Here is an 18934-nt window from a genome sequence, read left to right on the forward strand (position 1 = left end):
TTCAACATGTGCAGCAAAATGTTGAAGTTTTGCAATCAGTCTCTATCTTATAAAGATTTAATAAGCACTATTCAGACTTTTTGTAGCTCTCCCTCTAATAGAACCCCCCCCCACACACACACACACATTTAACGTGTCAAATTTGGTAAAGGATGAGGTGAGGAGGTGTGACCATTAACCCCAGGTCTGCTTTGTAGAACAGGCCTTTCAGGTTTGAGATATTCTGGGTGCATAATGTCACTGCAATGCTACAGCCAAATAATGCGAGAGACCTTTAAATAAAGTAAGCCTACACTAAGGTTACGTTTCTTTATTGCGCTGTTTCATAAGGAAAAGAACAACAAAGTTGGTAACTTTAATTACTGTTTTTTTTTTACGATAAATCTACTTATATTTTGATTATATTTTTGCATGCCCACTGTAATAAGCAGACCAAATGCACAGAATGACTTTAAAACTTTAAAGAAACAATCGTTTCGCCACAGTGGACATAACAAAATCCATCCTGCAATTTGTTAGGCTAAGACACAAGGAAATTTCCAGGCAGTGTCAGTTCTCCAGAGAACCCTGAACGCAGCATACGGAGCTATGAATTGAGGGTTGAGAAGGACGGTGAAACAAAAATGGACATCGATCGAAAATAGCCTGGTAAAATTGACATTTTATATTTTCACATAAAGACGCTGATGCAGATTAGGTGTCGAGGTAGTGTGTGGACCAAAAACGTAGAATAATTTTCAAAAAACAGATTGTTCCTTCAGAGCAATGACTGCTAGTTCCGTTGCTAAGTTAGCCTCCGTAGCTTAGAGAGGTATGCTAGCTGTGTGGAACATTAAAGGAAGGACACTGGCTATTAGCTGTGTAATCGATTTAAGCTAGCGATTGCTAATTTGCCTTAAATCATGTGAAATCTTTTTATGAACCGACTGTAATGCTTGCAGCCGTTAGTTCACTCCCCCTTTTTACGCTGCCCTCGATTTCTCGGTCAGCTGTTGTTGTTATTGCTTGTTGTTGATACACTGAAACGTTATTGCATCTTGTTGGACAGACTTTCACTCGCGTTTTTGTTAATGATAAGGAAACTGTAAGCAACCAATGTACAGCAATGGCTGCACGAATAAAGCTTGTAATTGTAGAAAATGTTTTATGTTGTTGGTTGTGGCCATCGTTGTAGTTTCTGTAATGGCCTCGAGATGTCGCTGTTTAGTCTTACAATCAAAAACTAGTATTATGGTATATTACATCTGTATAAAATTCTTTGTTTATTATGTTTTTGAGAAATACGTTACATATACATAAAACCCCTGTTGTAGCCGGTTATACCTCCTTTCCCTTTTATGTTTTTGCCCAGTGTTAACATATTTTTGTATTCCTAATTTCATGACAGGTGATCTGTGTCAGAACTCTGACGGGCACTTCACAGAAAAGAAAAGTGAAAGAAGCCAGAGTTCAGAGCCATGGAGGCTCGCTTTGGGAATATTGTGTTTAGCTCCAAGTTTGACTCAGGGAACCTGGCACGCGTGGAGAAGGTGGAGAAGGTGGAGAAGGGCAACTCCAGCCTTTCTTCTGACACACCTTCTAGTGGAAGCTCCTCCTCTGGGTCAAGCCTCACCCCTGATTATGAGTTCAATGTGTGGACGCAGCCAGACTGTGCCGGCACAGAGCACGAGAACGGAAACAGGTAACCAAAATTTAATTTTTCGTGCCACACCAACTTTACCACATTAGATGACTTAAAGTATCCCGTATCATGTTGTGGTTTTTCAGATCATGGTTTTACTTCAGTGTGAAGGGGGCAGCACCTGGGAAGTTACTGAAGATCAATGTGATGAACATGAACAATCAGAGGAAACTCTACAGCCAAGGCATGGCTCCTCTCGTACGCACTTTACCGGGCAAAACCCGCTGGGAAAGGATACGAGACAGACCAACATCTGAGGTAGATATTCACTCTCTGAGCCTGTCAGAGAGAGGATGTGGGCAACAGGACTCTGTGAGGCAGAGTACTGCCTGTCAGGCTATTATTATCCATCTATAAATATCATTCTTCTTCTTTTCTTCTGCTGCTTTTCAGATTGTAGATAACCAGTTCATCCTTTCATTCACTCACCGGCTATTGGAGGTGAGAGGGGCTACCACCTATTTCTCCTTCTGCTACCCATTCTCTTACACAGAGTGCCAGGAGATGCTGCAGCAGTTGGATCAGAGCTACCCCAGGGCTGCTCAGCTCAGTCCGAGCAGGTAAAGCGCAAAAATGACACAACTATGTACACACAAATTTGGAATCTTTTCTTTGTCAAAGTACCTTAAATGTGTACAGTTCTCTAACATTTTTTTTCCTTAAACTCTTTCCTGCACTGCTCCCACTGCTAGTACTCCAGGCACTGTGTATTATCATAGGGAGTTGCTATGCCACTCTCTAGATGGCAATAGGGTGGACCTTCTCACTGTGACCAACTGCAGCGGGATGCAGGATGAACGGGAAGCCCGTCTGCCTAAGCTGTTTCCTGACACCAACACTCCAAGACCACACCGCTTCCCTGGCAAAAGGGTATCATTTAATCATACACAAAAACAAAACAATCACTATTCTGTAAAGGTCAAGTTTATAATGAAAATTAGTTTTAGACCATTATGAGATTTTTTTTTTAAACACATTCCCGTGTGTAAAGTATGTCTGTGAAGCAAAGTCATAATGCACATTCTTCCGAAACCTGGCACCTAGACCGCCTCCAAGCAGTTAGCCTCCCCCCATGAAGAAAAGAGTAAACTAGTACATTCGCACATAATCAACCCATAGCTGCTTGTTTCTTCCTCGGTGAGTCTGATGTAGCGAGTTATAGCATGCTGCTAATATAGATGCTAAATGTAATAATGTGGATTGTCAGCAGCAATTTTCCCACCTTAGAAAGGACTGTTTTACCACAAGTAAAGAAATGATCATTTAATTTAAACTTAACTGGTTTTTTGTTAAGCTGCATCCACACTGGAAGTGAGTTGCTCATTGTGCATTACTTTTAAGAAATTCCAGGTTTTGGCTGCCTAGATAAACCCCCAATGTATTTACTACCAGTACAAATGTCAATTATTGGTATTCTTAAAGTCGCTGAATATCCTTGACTTTCTGTGATCTCCAGTTGCCACATGGCTGTGAATCACTTCCAGTGTTTTGTAGATTGGGACCTTTAATGATAATTTAAAAGACTCTGACCTTAAACAGGAACGTTCACTCTTGGTATTTGTGTGTCTGTGTGTGTTCCCAGGTGTTTTTTCTCAGCAGTCGGGTGCACCCTGGGGAGACTCCCTCATCATTTGTGTTTAACGGTTTCCTCAACTTCATCCTGAGAAGAGATGACCCACGTGCACACGCGCTGCGCAACATGTTTGTGTTCAAGCTCATTCCCATGCTGAACCCAGACGGGGTTGTCCGTGGACACTACAGGTAAGAGTTTCACATTCATATACATCCTTAAATGAGACACGAGAGCGTTTCCTCTCAATAATAATGTGAGTAGTGTGCACCACAATTATAGTCTGGAAATGTGCTACAACAGCGGTCCCCAACCTTTTTTGCGCCACGGACCGGTTTATGCCCGACAATATTTTCATGGACCGCCTTTAAGGTGTCGCGGATAAATACAACAAAAGAAAAAAACAAGTACCGATACCGAAAAAAAGAAAATTTATTCATAACACACGTGAAAACCGAGTAAACGATAAAAACGATAACAAAATAACGCTGAAAACCGATAAAAACCCTGAAAACTATACATTTCACACCTGAGCCTCAACTCTCGCGGCCTGGTACCAAACGACTCACGGACCGGTACCGGTCCGAGGCCCGGGGGTTGGGGACCGCTGTGCTACAATGTATTGTCGTGCTACATTGTTCTGTCATTATTGTCACAAAGCAAGTTGGTTTGATGTTGAGCCTGTTAAAAGGCTACACAGCAGTTAACAGTTGCTAGTATAAGATGATTAGCTCTGTGTTTCTGCATAGGAAGTCTTACAACTGTAGACCCATATGTACTACAAATACAATGGATATATCCTATTAAAAATAAGCATTCTGTGTGTTCAAAATCTTTGTTTTTTGGCTTCCTAATGAAATTAGGAAGACCAGGCAACCAATGGGGATATGGCACCGGATGCTACAGTGCAAATGTGTCTGAATTTTTACAGCGACCATTAGTTTTTGTATTACTATGTGCATATCTTCCTCTTACTTTGCCTTCACAACATTCATTGTCAATATCAACTGAATGTCTCTGCTAACATGTGCATACATTTAAAACTTATATAAGAATTAATTTATGCATGTGTGTGGCCAATGAACCTGCTCGTTTTACAAGAAATCAAGAAATCCAGCTGGAAAAATTAGGTTTCTTCAAGCCCTATGCAGTTATCACTCAGGGGAAAAAAAAGCCCAGTGACTACGACCTACTCAGAAATTACGTGCAATTTAATGCAGGCGCATTTGCACTCAGTTAATGGAAAGCTGCCCACCTGCTATCTGCTGTAACACTGTGAAGATATGTATATGCTGACACAGTGGTGAGAGAATAAGAGACACTGGAGAGTTTTTTTTTCACATTCCCAGCAATAATTTAGACTACACCAATGAGAGAGCACCAAATCATGGTAGACCTAGTGGACACAGGAAGACAGAGTGAAATATCATTAAGTCATAATCTGGTTTTAGCCTGGTTCTTCTTTAATATTTTAACTTTTTTCAGTTTTGAGGTTTTATGTTTAATTATTGTGTACAGACGATAAATTGCTTGTGTTAAATAAATAAAAAAGCAATATCTTTCAAGATGTGACAATTTAAAATACAGTGATGGAAACCCTGGCTCTATTCTGGTTATGGAAACTGCATTTGGTACAAATGATAAGATTCTGGAAATCAAACTGGAAGGGAAAGTCGACCACAGCTGAGTTTAGTTTAGGCTCATCACTACTACTAGTCATAAGGAGGTTAGAAGAGCCAGCAGAGGTGAGATGTGGTGACCTTTTTACCAGATGTCCCTGTGTCTCAGAGAATGATGCACTGAGGTGTCAGTAAATGGTGACGCTGCTTTCTTGGCATGTTAGTGGTATGCTGCCTCTTCTTTTGATTCCCAGACGTGTGTTCCTCTGTACAATTTTACTTAATCTAAACATCACCATGTAATAATGTATAAAATAGCTCACATGTTAAATTTGGCAGAGGAGAAGTGTACAAAAGACTCTGCTGCGTTTAGGCTTGTCGACAATAAAAGATTCTTTACTTTCTCTTTTTTTAAAGGACGGATTCCAGGGGTGTGAACCTGAATAGACAATACTTGAACCCCAGCCCCGAGTTACACCCGTCCATCTATGCAGCCAAAACACTGTTGCTCTACCACCACACACACAACCGCTTGCACAAAACACAGCCAAGCACTCGTTCTAACGGCCCCACCCATACAGAGCCCCCAGCTGCTAAAACAAAACCTGCAAATCAGCATGAAGCACCTCCCCTCACTGCCCTCGAAGTCACCTTAAACCAACGGAACGCAGAGAAAGATGCAAATCCTGCGCAGCCAGAGGTCCCCATGATGATGGAGGAAAACGCCTGGGCTACCTCAGAGGCGGAGAAGGGAGATCAGAACAGCTCATCGAGCTCCACAGAGACTGTAGTTCCAGGTGCTGGAGATTTAGCAGTACCACAGGTGGAGGAACAGGAGTCGGTGCCACCGCAGGAGGGGGGTGTGGCATATTATGTCGACTTGCATGGGCACGCGTCTAAACGTGGGTGTTTCATGTATGGAAATAGCCTTCCTGATGAGAGCCAGCAGGTAATAATGAATGCATTTATCCATTACTTTGCAGTACTTTTGCAGAATTGTCAAATAACATTCAAATTTGTTTTTTACTTTTCTTTCATTTAAAAAATTTTTTTTTAGAAAAACATTTTCTACATTAGATTTGTAATACTTTCTGTCACGTGTGTCTGAATTGCTGTGATTTTCTTGCCGCAGGTCGAGAACATGCTGTATCCAAGGCTGATCGCTGTGAATTCTGCCCACTTTGATTTTCTGGGCTGTAACTTCTCTGAGAAAAACATGTACGCACGAGACAAGAGAGATGGCCAATCTAAAGAAGGCAGCGGTCGGGTTGCCATTCACAAGGCAATAGGGCTGCTTCACAGGTCAGACATTACATTTATGACATTGCTGCAATCTGTGTTCGGTGTAGGAAGTTTATGTAGTCATTTTTCAGGTGTTTAAAGTGTGATTTCCAGAATTTTTACTCAGTTTCGAATTAGCCATAATGACCAAGTGCAGATTTTGTGGGCCCAGTACAAATTAAGTTGCAAAAAGCCTTGGAAACACAGTAATGCTTTTGTGTTGTAATTTTATATTTTATCTTGCTTCTGCAACTGGGTACCGACCAGTTACACTCTGGAGTGCAACTATAACACAGGAAAAACCATGAATACAATCCCACCTGCCTGCCATGACAACGGAAGAGCTACCCCCCCTCCACCTCCATCCTTCCCTCCAAAATACACTCCAGAAATATTTGAGCAGGTAGGAAGCGCATATATAACACACACATGCATATCATATCATATTATATCATAACAAGTGTTGTGGCCATTACTAATAAAGTTACTCTCCATAGAAAGTCATTTGCTCCACTTTTCTTTGAATTATTTCCCACCCATAGACTTTACTTGGGAGGTATGTCCAAGTGTATTACCATCCCCTTCAAGCATACTTGTCACCTCGCATTAGAATTTTCTATTTTCATTTTTTTATTAATTAGTGAGAGCAACATCTCAAAGACAAGGCCTACTTGCTCTTATTTTGAAAGCACACTAACCACAGCCTGCAGCATACTGTATGTGGAACCGGTTAAGACACATGTGATGAGCTCACTGAAGCTATAGAGCAAAACGAGCGTTACCTTGACATCAAGACAATGGAGTTAGAGTTATTCGGCAGGATGAAAGACTCACCTGAGAGCAGATTATATTACTTAGTTGTTGTCACAAAGTATTTGGCAAATCAAATATTTAGAAAGAGAAACTATGTTGCTAATGACCGATAAAGCACTTGTATGCATTGACCCTCCTCCTCCAACAAATAGAACCTAAATCTATGACCTAAATCAGTACCATCTGGAAAGTGTAGGAAAAATATACCTGGACAGAAAAACACAGTGGAACACTGTCAGTCATTGACTGGCCTCCCCAGAACCTGGATGTATATTTGCACATTTTAATAAATCATTGCACCTGTTTCCCATTTTTCTACAAAATATAAAGAAATGAGATGTGGCTCAAGACAGTACTGTACACCTACCCTGACACGTTAAAGAAATTTGGCAATTTCTGTAAACAAAGTGCGCCTATCTATGTCAGCTCTGAAATACATTTGGGTGATGCCATCAGGTGGGGCGTGCTGTGGCGATCTCTGCCCTGGACATGGCAGAGTGTAACCCTTGGCCGCGACTGGTGCTTTCTGAGCACACCTGTCTGACAAATCTCCGAGCCTGGATCCTCAAGCACGTCCGCAACACCAAAGGACTGAACACTCACATCCATGCCAACCCTCCTCCACGAATACACCACAATGGCAGCAAGGTGTCACCACCAAAGAGCTTTAACAAGTGAGTTCCCACACATTTCTTAACTTAGATGCCTTTAGTTTGTCCAAAGATAACAGCTGGGTCATGGATTTCTGTGATTTCTTCATTTTCCTACTAGCTGTCTGTCTGGATCTGCATCGGAGAACACCCTCAGCCGCGTCCGCTGCAACAGCCAAAGTAGCAGCAGCCAAACACCCTCGCCGAAGATGCACAATTCCCCAAGTTTTACTTTCGGGTGCCCCCCACCCCGAACTCATACACAGCACAACAGCAGCGGACGTGGAGGCAACAAAACACTCGGGCCAGTCAGAGGTAAGTTGAATTCCCAACTATCTGCCTGTGCTGTGGCTGCCTTTTTTCTTTTTTTTTCTTAAGTCACATCTCCTTTAGTGGTCCTCTGCTCCACTCTCTCTCTCTGTGTATCACAAATCCTCTCTTGTGGTCTCTCTCTTTCTCATTTTCTTCTCTTTCCTTTTCTTCAACCTCTTGTTCGTTGCTGTTGGAGCTGTTCAGAAAGGCTGGCTGATGTGTTATTGTCTGCGTGAATGTTAGCTTCTGGTTTGCTGCGCGTGACGTGAAACTGGCCACAGGTTTGGGATGAGCTTGGTGTCCTGGATGTTAACGACCTGTAACATCCCCCACATTACCCCCGCATGACCTTTGCATGACCCCTTTTCCTGCTGCTGTGTCCTTAACCTAAAGAAAAATCTCAACATTGGTTTACATTTTGGTACAAAACTCCTAAATTTTTCTCACAGTATGGATAACACAGTATTCTAACATGATGTTTAGAGTTAGTTAGAGTTATCAAGTTTCTTTTCTTCTTTTTAAAGAAATATGATGAGTGCAGAATAGACACGCGTCCCAGTCTCAATAACACATGTACCAGGGTTTCCACCAGTGTATAAAGGGTTTGCACGTGACATCATGGGCATGTCGAGCTGTCCGCTATATTGGACGTGATAAGCGTCACTACTTTTTTGGCTCCTCACAATGCCAGTATTCTGCTACATGGTTGGGTGCAGCAATCATCAGAGACAGAAAAAAAATCTTTTTAACCGCTTTCCTGTTGTTTCAGATGGAAGAATATGAAAATAAAGTTGGCAGATAAAGGCATCAGATAAACAGTATAACAATTTAACAATTATAAGTTAATTACATTTTTAGCCTCCTAAGACCCCACTCTTTCATGGCATGTATTTTTAATTTCTCCTTGCTATTTGGGCTGATTGGGACCTGATGAATGTAAAAACAAAGAATTACATTTTTTTGTCTCTGAGAAAAAGGAGATCCACAATTATTAAAGGGCATTAAAGAACCTGGCAAATGTTATGACTTTATTCTGTTTTACTTACTCTGCTCATATTCATCCACTTCGGTCCACTAATCACTGTAAGATATATCCTTCATCACTTTATTTCAATAGAGTTGAATATGTTTTGGTGTTCTCCAGCTTGTATATGCATGCATGCTTTTAGGTCTGTTCAATATAACGATATGTAGCGGGTGACTAAATGAAAACGTCTATCGTTTCATTTTACGCTATCGTTTGTTTCGTGGTGTCACAAAATAAACTGTTTACGGCAATATTTTTTCATCGTTTTGATGGTCGCTGTAGTGGCTGTATTAATTTCTTTACGTTCCCTCTTTCTCTTACATTTAAAACAACCACACTACGGATGGATAAGCAACTTTTTTTATGCGTTGTCGTTAGCAACAATGACGGTAAACCCAGCTTGTGGCTCCGCCGTCTGCTTGTTTATTTTTCCACATTAACCTTTCACAATAAAGCTGAAGATCCTGTTGAGATTTTTCAAAATAAACTGAAATGATGACAAACAGAAGGACCAGTCAAAACAAATCGAGGACCTTATTCCTAGACGAGGGGCTACCTCTGTAGCATGGACATGGTTTGGTTATGAAAAGTCTGACACGGACCAGAAAACTGTACTACAGAGTTTACAGAAAATGTAAAATTTTTGTGATATATATCGTTGTCGGGACGATAAAGGTCTTATATCGGGATATGAGATTTTGGTTATATCGCACAGCCCTACGTGCTTTTTACTTTCTCTTCATGCTGGAAGTGTGAAAAAAGATATAGCGATTGTCTTCCTTTTCTCTTTCCTGGCAGAAACCCTGTGTACCAAAAGAATTTCAGTTTGCTTTTATGAGTTTTTTTGCATTTACTTTGCGTTACCTGTAATGACTTTGTTCTCAGTGCATGCAGGGTAGTTTCAGCCGCTTTGTGTATCCCTACGGTCCCTGCACGTCTCTGAGCAGGTGTATGTGTCTCCCTCTCTGTAGACACTAAGCCCCAGGAGAAGAGACGCCCCCCCCATCACCACCGCTTCATCCTCCGGTCTCCCAGCAACAGCCACACACCCGCTCGCCCCCCACTCTCACCCCCTTCCTCCTCGTCCTCCTCATCTTCCTCAGTGTGTGCAGCAGGCTCCTGTCCCCTCCCGGCCTCCGTCAGTATGACAGGTCTGTACTCCCTCCAGCCCCCCAGCCTCTCCACCTTGCTCCCATCCCTGCAGGCCCTGCCCCGCCCTGGGCTGCTCTCCAAACTGAGTCCCCTGCTCCTTCAGAGCTTACCGCCGGCCGCCAGCAGTCCAACTGGGCCCACCCCGGACTGAATCTGACTTAAACCATGAAACACTGGGCACATGTCCTTGTGCGAGATGATTGAGTGAGATTGTCTTTTCAGAAACCAGCCTGGTAGTCCATGTAGGTCAAAGCGTGCGTGCGTGCGTGCAAAACATCACTGGTGCTAGTAAATAATTTTTTTCTTTCTGCACAGTAATTACATGTCTACAGTTTTAGCACCTTAAGGTAAATAACACTTTCACTTGAGAGCGAATGTGTTCCTCAGATCTCAGCTATGACTGAAATGCTTTTTCTCACCGACCTTGAATCAAGTGCTGTTTGCCGCACTGTCCTCTGGCTCTTTGATAAACATAGCAGACTGGTTAGTAAATGGGGATATTTGCTTGGGTACCTAATATCTGCTGTCCTATAAGACGTTCAGAGCACACAGTAGATGTTATCCGTAGACATCATAATATTATAATATGGATCCAGACGAAGCTTTTTGTGTATACAATAATAAGCTAAAGCTAATTACCACGTTACTCTGATCACCATTTGAAAGTAGCCGGGAGATTTTCTTCTTTATTCGCACAGTTGCTGTTGTGATGCGTTTACTTTTTGAATTATTTATTGGTTTAATTTGACTTTTGAGACATATTTTTATAGACTGAACATAGTCAGACTTTATTTTCTTTAAAAGCCTTCCAAAGCACCCTCTGATCTGTTCTGTTGTCTTTGGGTTTCGCTTTAATGTTGATTTGTAAAACGATGTCACAAGTCGATCACATTATACTGTCATTTGAGGCTAAACATTTAAATAGCTTTTTTTTTTTTTTTTATTTCTTATGATTCAAAGTGACATTTAAAGGTTTGCTTTTAGATTTTTGTACACAAGTCAGTTTTTCATTATCTAAATACCATTAAAAATAAATAAAAACAAAAACCTGCATCATTCCAATGTCGGACCAACATTGGTCATGACGTTATAATCACAGCATAGCCTACTGCCAGAAACTGTGTACCCTCATTAGCTTAAGTCCTTAAGGGGCACCCACACAGGAAATGTTGTGCGGCTCATTCGTTGGCATTTACCATCCTCATACATCAGTAAACAGCATCCTTCCCTCTCATTGGTGATAGCTACAATTTCTCTGATTATCGTTGACTTTGGTCACCATGTCACTCACTTCCTGTGTGGAGACCTCATTATGGATTTTGCAATCTTGTAGCTGCTTTGGGATAACTACGGTTGATTTGTGGGGCTGTTTGCTAGCAAGTAGTATTATATGAAAAGAATGAGTTTCATATAGAGCCAGTTTGACTGGCAGGTGTTTATTGTTTTTTTAATATGACACTAACACTGGTTTAAGTGTAAATATGGTGAAGAGTTTTTGTTTGTTTATGTATTATATGTTTCCTTAAACTGATGAAGATAATATTTATCCTAATTTGTTCAAGCAGATAGACATGTTCCTCGTGTAAATCGATCGTGGCAGGTGTGTAGTAGGCTGTCGACGGCTAGAGTTAATATATCTTGTGGTAAGCAGTCATGAGAAGCTACCATGTTGTCTAAGATTTTACTCATCTATTGTGGAATTATAGTAACTTGTCTGTAATTCGTTTTTTGCGTGCTGTTATCCAAGTACTTGATGATGGTCTGTGTTTTAGGACCGGCCGTTTATGTTGCACTGAACATGCAGAAGTGAATTATTATTATTTATTTATTTTTTTCTTCTTTTTTAGAAGGAGCAAACAAACCAGATCATTAAGGGATCAAAATAGCTTTCAGAATATCTGGCCTTTGCTCACTGTAGCTACTGTCTGATCCAGTGCTGTTACACATTGTAGTTAAGCTGTGCCTTCCTTTGTTGTAAGCAGTAGGTTTTGAAGGTCCTGCTCCTATTGTGATCTTATAGGGTATATATCCTTCTTCTTCATCTGTCTTTCATATTCAGTGTGACTTGCCTAAGTTGCAGTGATCTCACAACATAAATTTCTTGTGAATTCAAGCGTTGTTAAGCCAAATAAAAAGCTCTTGTAGAAACAGTCCTTAATACTCACGCTGGGCTCAGACTACATGATACTTCAGTCTGTCGCAGTGGTCGATGTGTCAGGTGATTAAGAGTTATAAAATCTTGTTAATCTCTTCTTTCACAATCAGTGTGATATGATTTTGATTTTCAATAAAAGAGTGTCAACAGAACAGCAAACAAAGGAGTGTCTATGACACTGGCTATCTTGTGTTACTGCTTCTCACACTTCTTCCTAACTATACTGGAACATCATTCTCTCTTTTGTAATGTATGCAATAGTACACCTACCTTATATGCTAGCCCTTTTGTTGGCACATAGCTTTTTTTGTCTATCATGACACCCTATTGGCATGCGTTACTCTCATTTTTGTTCCCAACCTCCAATCGATGCTTTATGTGACTCAGATCTGACCAGCCTGGTATCGTATAGTCTGAACACGGCATTAGCTTCAAATGTCAGCTCTCTAAGTTAGAGGAAGCTCAGAAAACCCTGCAAATCTGATGGTTGTCTTGTGCTTACTGGACAGTAGTCTCATCTAATATTACTGTACTAAAGGTTTTAGTGTAGCCTCAGCTCAGTGGAGTTACGATCTATGAGTTTAGATCAGTGCCCTGCTAAATGGTGAAGGAGTGTTCTGTAGTTGTTGTTTTTTTCCTGCTTTCTCACTGTGAACTATGATGTTCTGTGTCCCAGTTGTTTCAGCCCTAAAGCGTCTACATCTTCATTGAAAATGACGAACTCAGCTTTAGGTGAAAACACTGTATGCATAGTCACATTCTCAGTAGGTCTTTCGGCTTTATACTCCTTATGAGAATTGTGCCGTTTCCTTCAATGTGGTGCTAACCTTCTATACCAGACTACAGTTATGTGTTTGTCCGTGTAACGTCTCTACAATTGTCACCTTTCTTGAATGTGCTGCTGTCTTTTAGCGCCTCTCTGTTTAACCTCTGGAATAAAAACTATCCGTTTGTCAAGCAGCTACAGAGTGTGGGTCCTTTTGCTCTCTTTTGACTCTGATTGTGATCTTTATTTTTCAACTTTCACGTCGAGGAAAAGATCAACACCAAAACTCTCACCACTTAAACTTGGTTAGGAGGAGTATATGTAGATTATGAGCTATTACAGGACATTCAGTTATTTCAACATATTTGGTTTTTGCCAGCATAAATGTGATACTTTAAACATACACACACTAAATGGCTTAAATCTTAAGTTTTATAAATCAGATTCTTAGTGTTTCATCTTCCACTCTTTGTTTCTCCTTTCTTCTCTTTGTTCTGTTTATTTATGTGTCTTCATCTGGTTGACAGGCATTAGCTGCCCGGACCTTGAGACTGGTGGACCCAGTTCTGCGGTCTGGTCCAGAATGCCTCTACCTATACGTCCTGGGCACATAGGGAGAGGGTGCCGAACTCTTACAATCACTCATCCCCCCACAGAAGCTGGTAGAGAGGTTAGGTTACCTTGCTGGCTCACTCACTGAGCAAATTCACATTTCCATTATTAACACTTTGTTGCAAAAGATCTCCTGTATTAATATACACTTAGACTATGATGTGTTGTTGTAATGTCTCCATGTGTCACAGACTGCTAAAGACCAGGGGCCTGAGCACATCCTTTCCTCCATCAAATTTAGCAAGTAAGCCCTATCTTTTTTTTTTTTTTTGCATTGTAATAATTTGACTCCAAAACAGTCAACAAAGGCTGGGATCTGAAAAATGAAATAAAAACCACACTGGAAACCCCTTCTTCATGCTGATATTTTCTTTCATGAATAGCGAAAATGTTAACCTCTCTGTCGCCTGCCCAGGTGTGAGCTGCAGCCCCACGTCAGCCGCATTCCCATCCGAAGGATGGGGTCGACTGACGCGCCTCCCAAACACAACAATAAAGCATCTCCATCTAGCAATAACCCACCAGGAGGTAAAGAGGTGTCTGCTACCATGAAGGTGTGGAAGCTGCTCAGACCTGGCCTCCACAGACACCTGTCATTGTCAGGCATGTACACCTGCTTTGTTGCTCTGGGCTGTTTATGACATAGATTACAGAGATGAGCTGACCAATGATCAGTTAAAATGGGGATAAGTGACATGAAGGCATCTCATAAAAGTATGTTTTACTTGATATTAAAGGAGAATTGTTTCTAAAACAACAACATAGAACTCATGATTGTGCTTATTTGTGCATCTGACCACAGTGTGCATGAAATGTAATGAGATAACTTTGAATGACATCCAGAGAATGAGTCTTATAGAGTCCCCCTGACTTTTCAGATACCACTTTTGAAGCTCAGATCTGTACATCCATATAAAGGACACACATTCAGGATCCCCAAGTGGTAGAATGACTTCAGTCACCCCCTGATTTTGACACTGGCTAATATGAGGTGGACATTTCTGATTTTAAGTGAAATATTTCAACAGCTGTTTTTGGTGCAGTCATACATTTCCCCCTTCTAATTACTATGGTGTTTGCCACCTGGCTTTGATCTGCAGATGTAGTAGTTACTTTAGTGGTAATTAGCATATGTTAGCATAGTGATGCTTCAGAGTGGACCTATAAGGCACATTAGCTTAATGTTTTTATTCTTGAGCTCTGCTAGAGGTTTTGAATGATACACATGCTTATTTTAGTGACACCTTGACACAGTCCGTCAGGTTATCCACCATCTTAAACAACATGTTTTACCACTACAGCGCCGAATGCTTGTAATAAATATAAGTAAAACTTTCTCTGAGGCCCATGTATGTAAGAGTGATATATATATGAGAATGGAAAAATATATAATTTATGATGGTCAACCGAGACACATTGCTCTGGCTCTGAGCAAGAAAGCCCTACCCACTTGCTGCTCAGATCTTTTGTTTGCAATCAGCAGCCAGTCAGAAGAAAGTCAGCTTAAGGAAGGGGCGTGAGCTGATTTCTGTGATGTAGTGAACTGAAGAGCTGCGCCAAGGCCCAGCATAACATAAATAAAGATTAATTTCAGCTTCAAAACTTTGGAATATGGAGCTGAACTGAGTGTAACTGGTCTTCTTTAATCCAGGGAACACGCTATCTGTGACCATACACTGCAATCCCCTCTCATTCACATCAACCAGACACAAGAGTCTTCCTGTTAAAGGGGAGTTTTTCCTTCCCACTGTCGCCTAAGTGCTTGCTCATAGGGGGTCATATGATTGTTGGGTTTTTCTCTGTATCTATTATTGTACAATCTACTGTACAATATAAAGCGCCTTGAGGCGACTGTTGTTGTGATTTGGCGCTGTATAAATAAAATTGAATTGAATTGAAAAGAGTAAAAACAAACAGATGGAACCCAGCAGTCTTTAGACTCAGAAATGGACTTTAATAAACTGCCTCCTGCTGGAGCATTTTATTACTGCACTACATAATTTTGTGTCCACTAAAATGTAACAATTTCTGAAGTACTGGTCCTTAAACCCACAATGTCACCATCAAGTTTTACTTAACACTCCCATTTCCCATATTACAGTGGACACCTCACATATTATTTGCTGAATCCCCTCTGTTATTCCATCTGCAGGTGTATCTGAGAAAGAAGCTGCCATACAGCTGGCCTCTAAAGCTTTAATGAAGAAAAGCACAGACAGAAGTATCACGTGCAAAGAAAGTGCTATCATAGAAAGTGCAGCAGAGGACATGGGAACACAACAACAGGTGAAAACCGATGTGCACACTTCTTGTTGTTAATGTACATTTAGATTGAAGCTATAATTTAATATGAATAACTAAAAGATGACTAGGCTGTGTGATGTTGTCTTTAAAGGTGGAGGAAACTCCAGTGACTGTGCCTGACACTGTGAACATGTGTGAGACAGTAACCCTGTGTGGAGAAGCCTAGGAAACCGAAAGCCTAAAAATATCATATTGAGCAACTGAATACTTCAAAATGTGAGAGGGGCTTGTCACCAGTGGAGGATTGGTTGGGGCATGATGATGTGCAATATAAATAAATTTTTTATGTTTAATCGTATTGTTTTTAGCCTTTTTGGGCAACATTTAGAACCTAGAATTACCTGTTACAACTACTGAGCAGCTTTTGTTTTTACTGGAATAGCTGAAGGTTAAGTGCCTTGCTCTATGACATTACATTAGCAGCTGTATTGGGGGAGTGGTTCAACCTTTCCAAATGTTTCTAGCTGCTCAAGAATGCAGACTTGAAACATCCTTGAACATTTCAGCTACCATAATTGTACCTCACATTTCCTGTTTTTGTGATTTAAGTTGCATTTTTCTGGTCCTTGCTGCTCCCCTCAGATACCGACCAATACTGTTATGCACTGCTAAATATTTTATTAGGCAGCCACTTGTACAATTACAGGGAAGGGCTGATTTTTATTTAGACTCATAAGCACAATAGCAACTTTATAATCTCATTATCTCTATTGTGGATGTTTAACAAATGTGAGATGAGTGTATTTATTCCACTTTTGTGCTTTGCACATACTGTTTATAAAATGGTTTTCACCTACTTGGCCTTTTTTTTTAGTTTTTGTGATTCTACTCACCATAAAAGTAAATGTCACATTATAAAATCCTCCTGCGTGCAGGTTTAAAATAATGTATTATGTGTATAAGAAACCAAAATTATCATAGCTGTATGCTGAAGCTAAAACAAGCTTTGTGTGAGGCTTATGGAAGTCGAAGGTTAAATTAATGCTGCAAAATGCACCCAGTGAGGTTAATGAAGGAAACGTGATGCATCCAACTGGAGTGGACACCTAAATAGTAACCCGTTTGTACTGAATTAACTTTTCTTGTCACAGTCCTTTTTTTCGCACGAGTGAGAACAAATCATTTACAATTATACATCCTTTTATATGTACATGTGTATATTTATTCATATAGCGTTCGTGTTTTGGGTTTTTTTTGCAAAAAAGATTGTGATGAACAAAACTGTGTTTAAATTTGGAAGTATAAATAACCTGCAATAAACTCCATGTATTTTAAAGTTGCATAACAAATGTTTACATGTGTACAGAGCAGGTGAAAAAATTCAAAGACTGTAGAAATTCAAATTCAAACATGTTTATTAGAAAAAGAAAAAAAAAGATCCTTGTGCAAACAGAAATTAGACATCTTAGAAAGAGGAGATGATGAGGGGAATGATGTAATCAAGGTGGTGGTTTTGATGTCCATCTCATCTGTGGGGAGGGGAAAAAAGCCTCAGTTGTTAAACCTTAAAATCCTGTTTGTTTGTAATTATTCCTCCAGATTTTTAGTAGTGCTCAGTGATCAGCCATGAACTAGGATGGAACAAATTAACTATATATGTAGCCCAATAACCTTTATTTCTGTGCATTTTCCTTTATTAATGATACTTACTGAAAACTGTAGAAGGGACTTTTCTTCAATAATAGAATAATGTAGCACTGGCAGCATCAAAATTATACTAACTAAATGTAAAAGCTGCCATACTATAAAACAGTTATAGATGGATTTGAGTCATGTTTTTTTAATACATGGGGGTATACATAATAGAAACACAATAAAAAGAAAAACTGAAAGAATCTGCTTTTGTCCAATTTGTTATTTTATGATGATCAACATCAGAAATGCCAATGTTAAAAGAAAAAAAACGCAAACAGTGTCTGACCTCACTGACCTCTGCAGTCATACTGTACAACTCTACTCCTGCTTCTTGGGGTTATTCACAGCAACGTAGTGGTATAACACCACTAGCAGGAACAAGGAGACGCCAAGCATGTTGGCAAATATGGCCAGCTGCACGTCTGTCACCATTCTGCAAAAGGACACAGAGGCAAGATTAGGCAGGGTGCTGGGGTGAAGAAAAAGTGTGTTACATCTTAGGAGAAGTGGCATTTTCAAAAGGTTAAAATAAAGTCATGTTTATTTTGTATATTCTGTGCTTATTTTTACAGCTTTGGCAGATATCTGAATGCATTTCAGGACCTTTCACCAGTTTCAAATAAATGTCATTCTCTCTCACTAGCGACTTGAAGGTAAGGCATGACAATTATGTCACAAATTAACAGAGAAAGTTGGGAAAAAAATGAAATAGTAGCGAGATCATGCACAACTTCTTGTAATGTTACAATTAAGTGCCGACATTTTGCACGTTGCCGCAGTTTGCATATTAGGATTTTTATGCGAATCAACAGAGTGATCATAACAGATAGGAGTGATCGGATAGTTTCAAAATAATCCGCCAAATTATCATATATTTTAGTAAAATTTCTAAGTGGACAATCAACGTAGCTTTAGCAATGCTAAGCATGCTAACTACTAACACCACCACGAACTGAACTAAGTAAAATAAGTAACGTTTCATATTATATTTCAGCAAAATTACAAATTTTATCCAACTGCAATCACGTTTACCAAATGTTATCACTCACATTTTCTGTTAAATTGCTTTTTAACTCCCGGTTCGAGCAATACTTCAGCTCTCCAACAGCAGGTAAGCGCAGTGACGTTTCTTCCGGTCAAAGAGGAAAGCCACGTCACATCTAGGAGCGCCATAGAAGCTGTTTGATTGCTGGAGTTGGTGAGCAATTAACAGGAGTAAAAACTGTTTCCGGCACTTTAAAAGTTATTTTAGCATTCTTTTTATCAGGTGAGACCACAATCACCATACCATAGTGGAAGAGTGACCTAGTCAACAGAAATTCATGGAATTTTGTGTGGTTTATTTTTTCAGGGTCCT

At 40.3% G+C, this 18934-nt stretch overlaps 2 protein-coding genes across 5 annotated transcripts; one reads left to right on the plus strand and one right to left on the minus strand.

The window, feature by feature from the left end:
* Positions 1–540: 540 nt before the first annotated feature.
* agbl5 (AGBL carboxypeptidase 5) lies at positions 541–18302 on the plus strand. 3 transcript variants are annotated; one of them, XM_084952299.1, is made up of 17 exons: positions 541–648; positions 1388–1681; positions 1768–1939; positions 2075–2241; positions 2374–2551; positions 3264–3442; positions 5288–5819; positions 6003–6172; positions 6419–6554; positions 7421–7638; positions 7736–7929; positions 9925–10104; positions 13554–13696; positions 13830–13882; positions 14054–14241; positions 15791–15924; positions 18150–18302. In XM_084952299.1, exons 2-17 carry the CDS (start codon positions 1458–1460, stop codon positions 18198–18200), a joined length of 2919 nt encoding a protein of 972 aa, XP_084808425.1. In that variant the 5' UTR covers positions 541–648; positions 1388–1457; the 3' UTR covers positions 18201–18302. The 3 variants fall into 3 exon arrangements, with proteins under 3 accessions (XP_084808425.1, XP_084808424.1, XP_084808426.1); XM_084952298.1 differs by lacking the exon at positions 18150–18302 and adding an exon at positions 16034–17218; XM_084952300.1 differs by lacking the exons at positions 9925–10104; positions 18150–18302 and adding an exon at positions 16034–17218.
* On the minus strand, positions 17280–18731 carry ost4 (oligosaccharyltransferase complex subunit 4 (non-catalytic)). Of its 2 annotated transcripts, none has more exons than XM_084952302.1 (3): positions 18627–18731; positions 17873–18010; positions 17280–17411 (listed from the first exon to the last, which is right to left on the minus strand). In XM_084952302.1, the coding sequence occupies exon 2, from the start codon at positions 18007–18009 to the stop codon at positions 17896–17898; it is 114 nt and encodes a 37-aa protein (XP_084808428.1). In that variant the 5' UTR covers position 18010; positions 18627–18731; the 3' UTR covers positions 17280–17411; positions 17873–17895. The 2 variants fall into 2 exon arrangements, with proteins under 2 accessions (XP_084808428.1, XP_084808429.1); XM_084952303.1 differs by having other exon boundaries at positions 17864–18010.
* Between the last annotated feature and the right edge of the window lie 203 nt (positions 18732–18934).

This window comes from Perissodus microlepis, chromosome 15 (genome assembly GCF_051167445.1).
Source record: "Perissodus microlepis isolate ML-2025 ecotype Zambia chromosome 15, ASM5116744v1, whole genome shotgun sequence".
NCBI classification, from domain to species: domain Eukaryota; kingdom Metazoa; phylum Chordata; class Actinopteri; order Cichliformes; family Cichlidae; genus Perissodus; species Perissodus microlepis.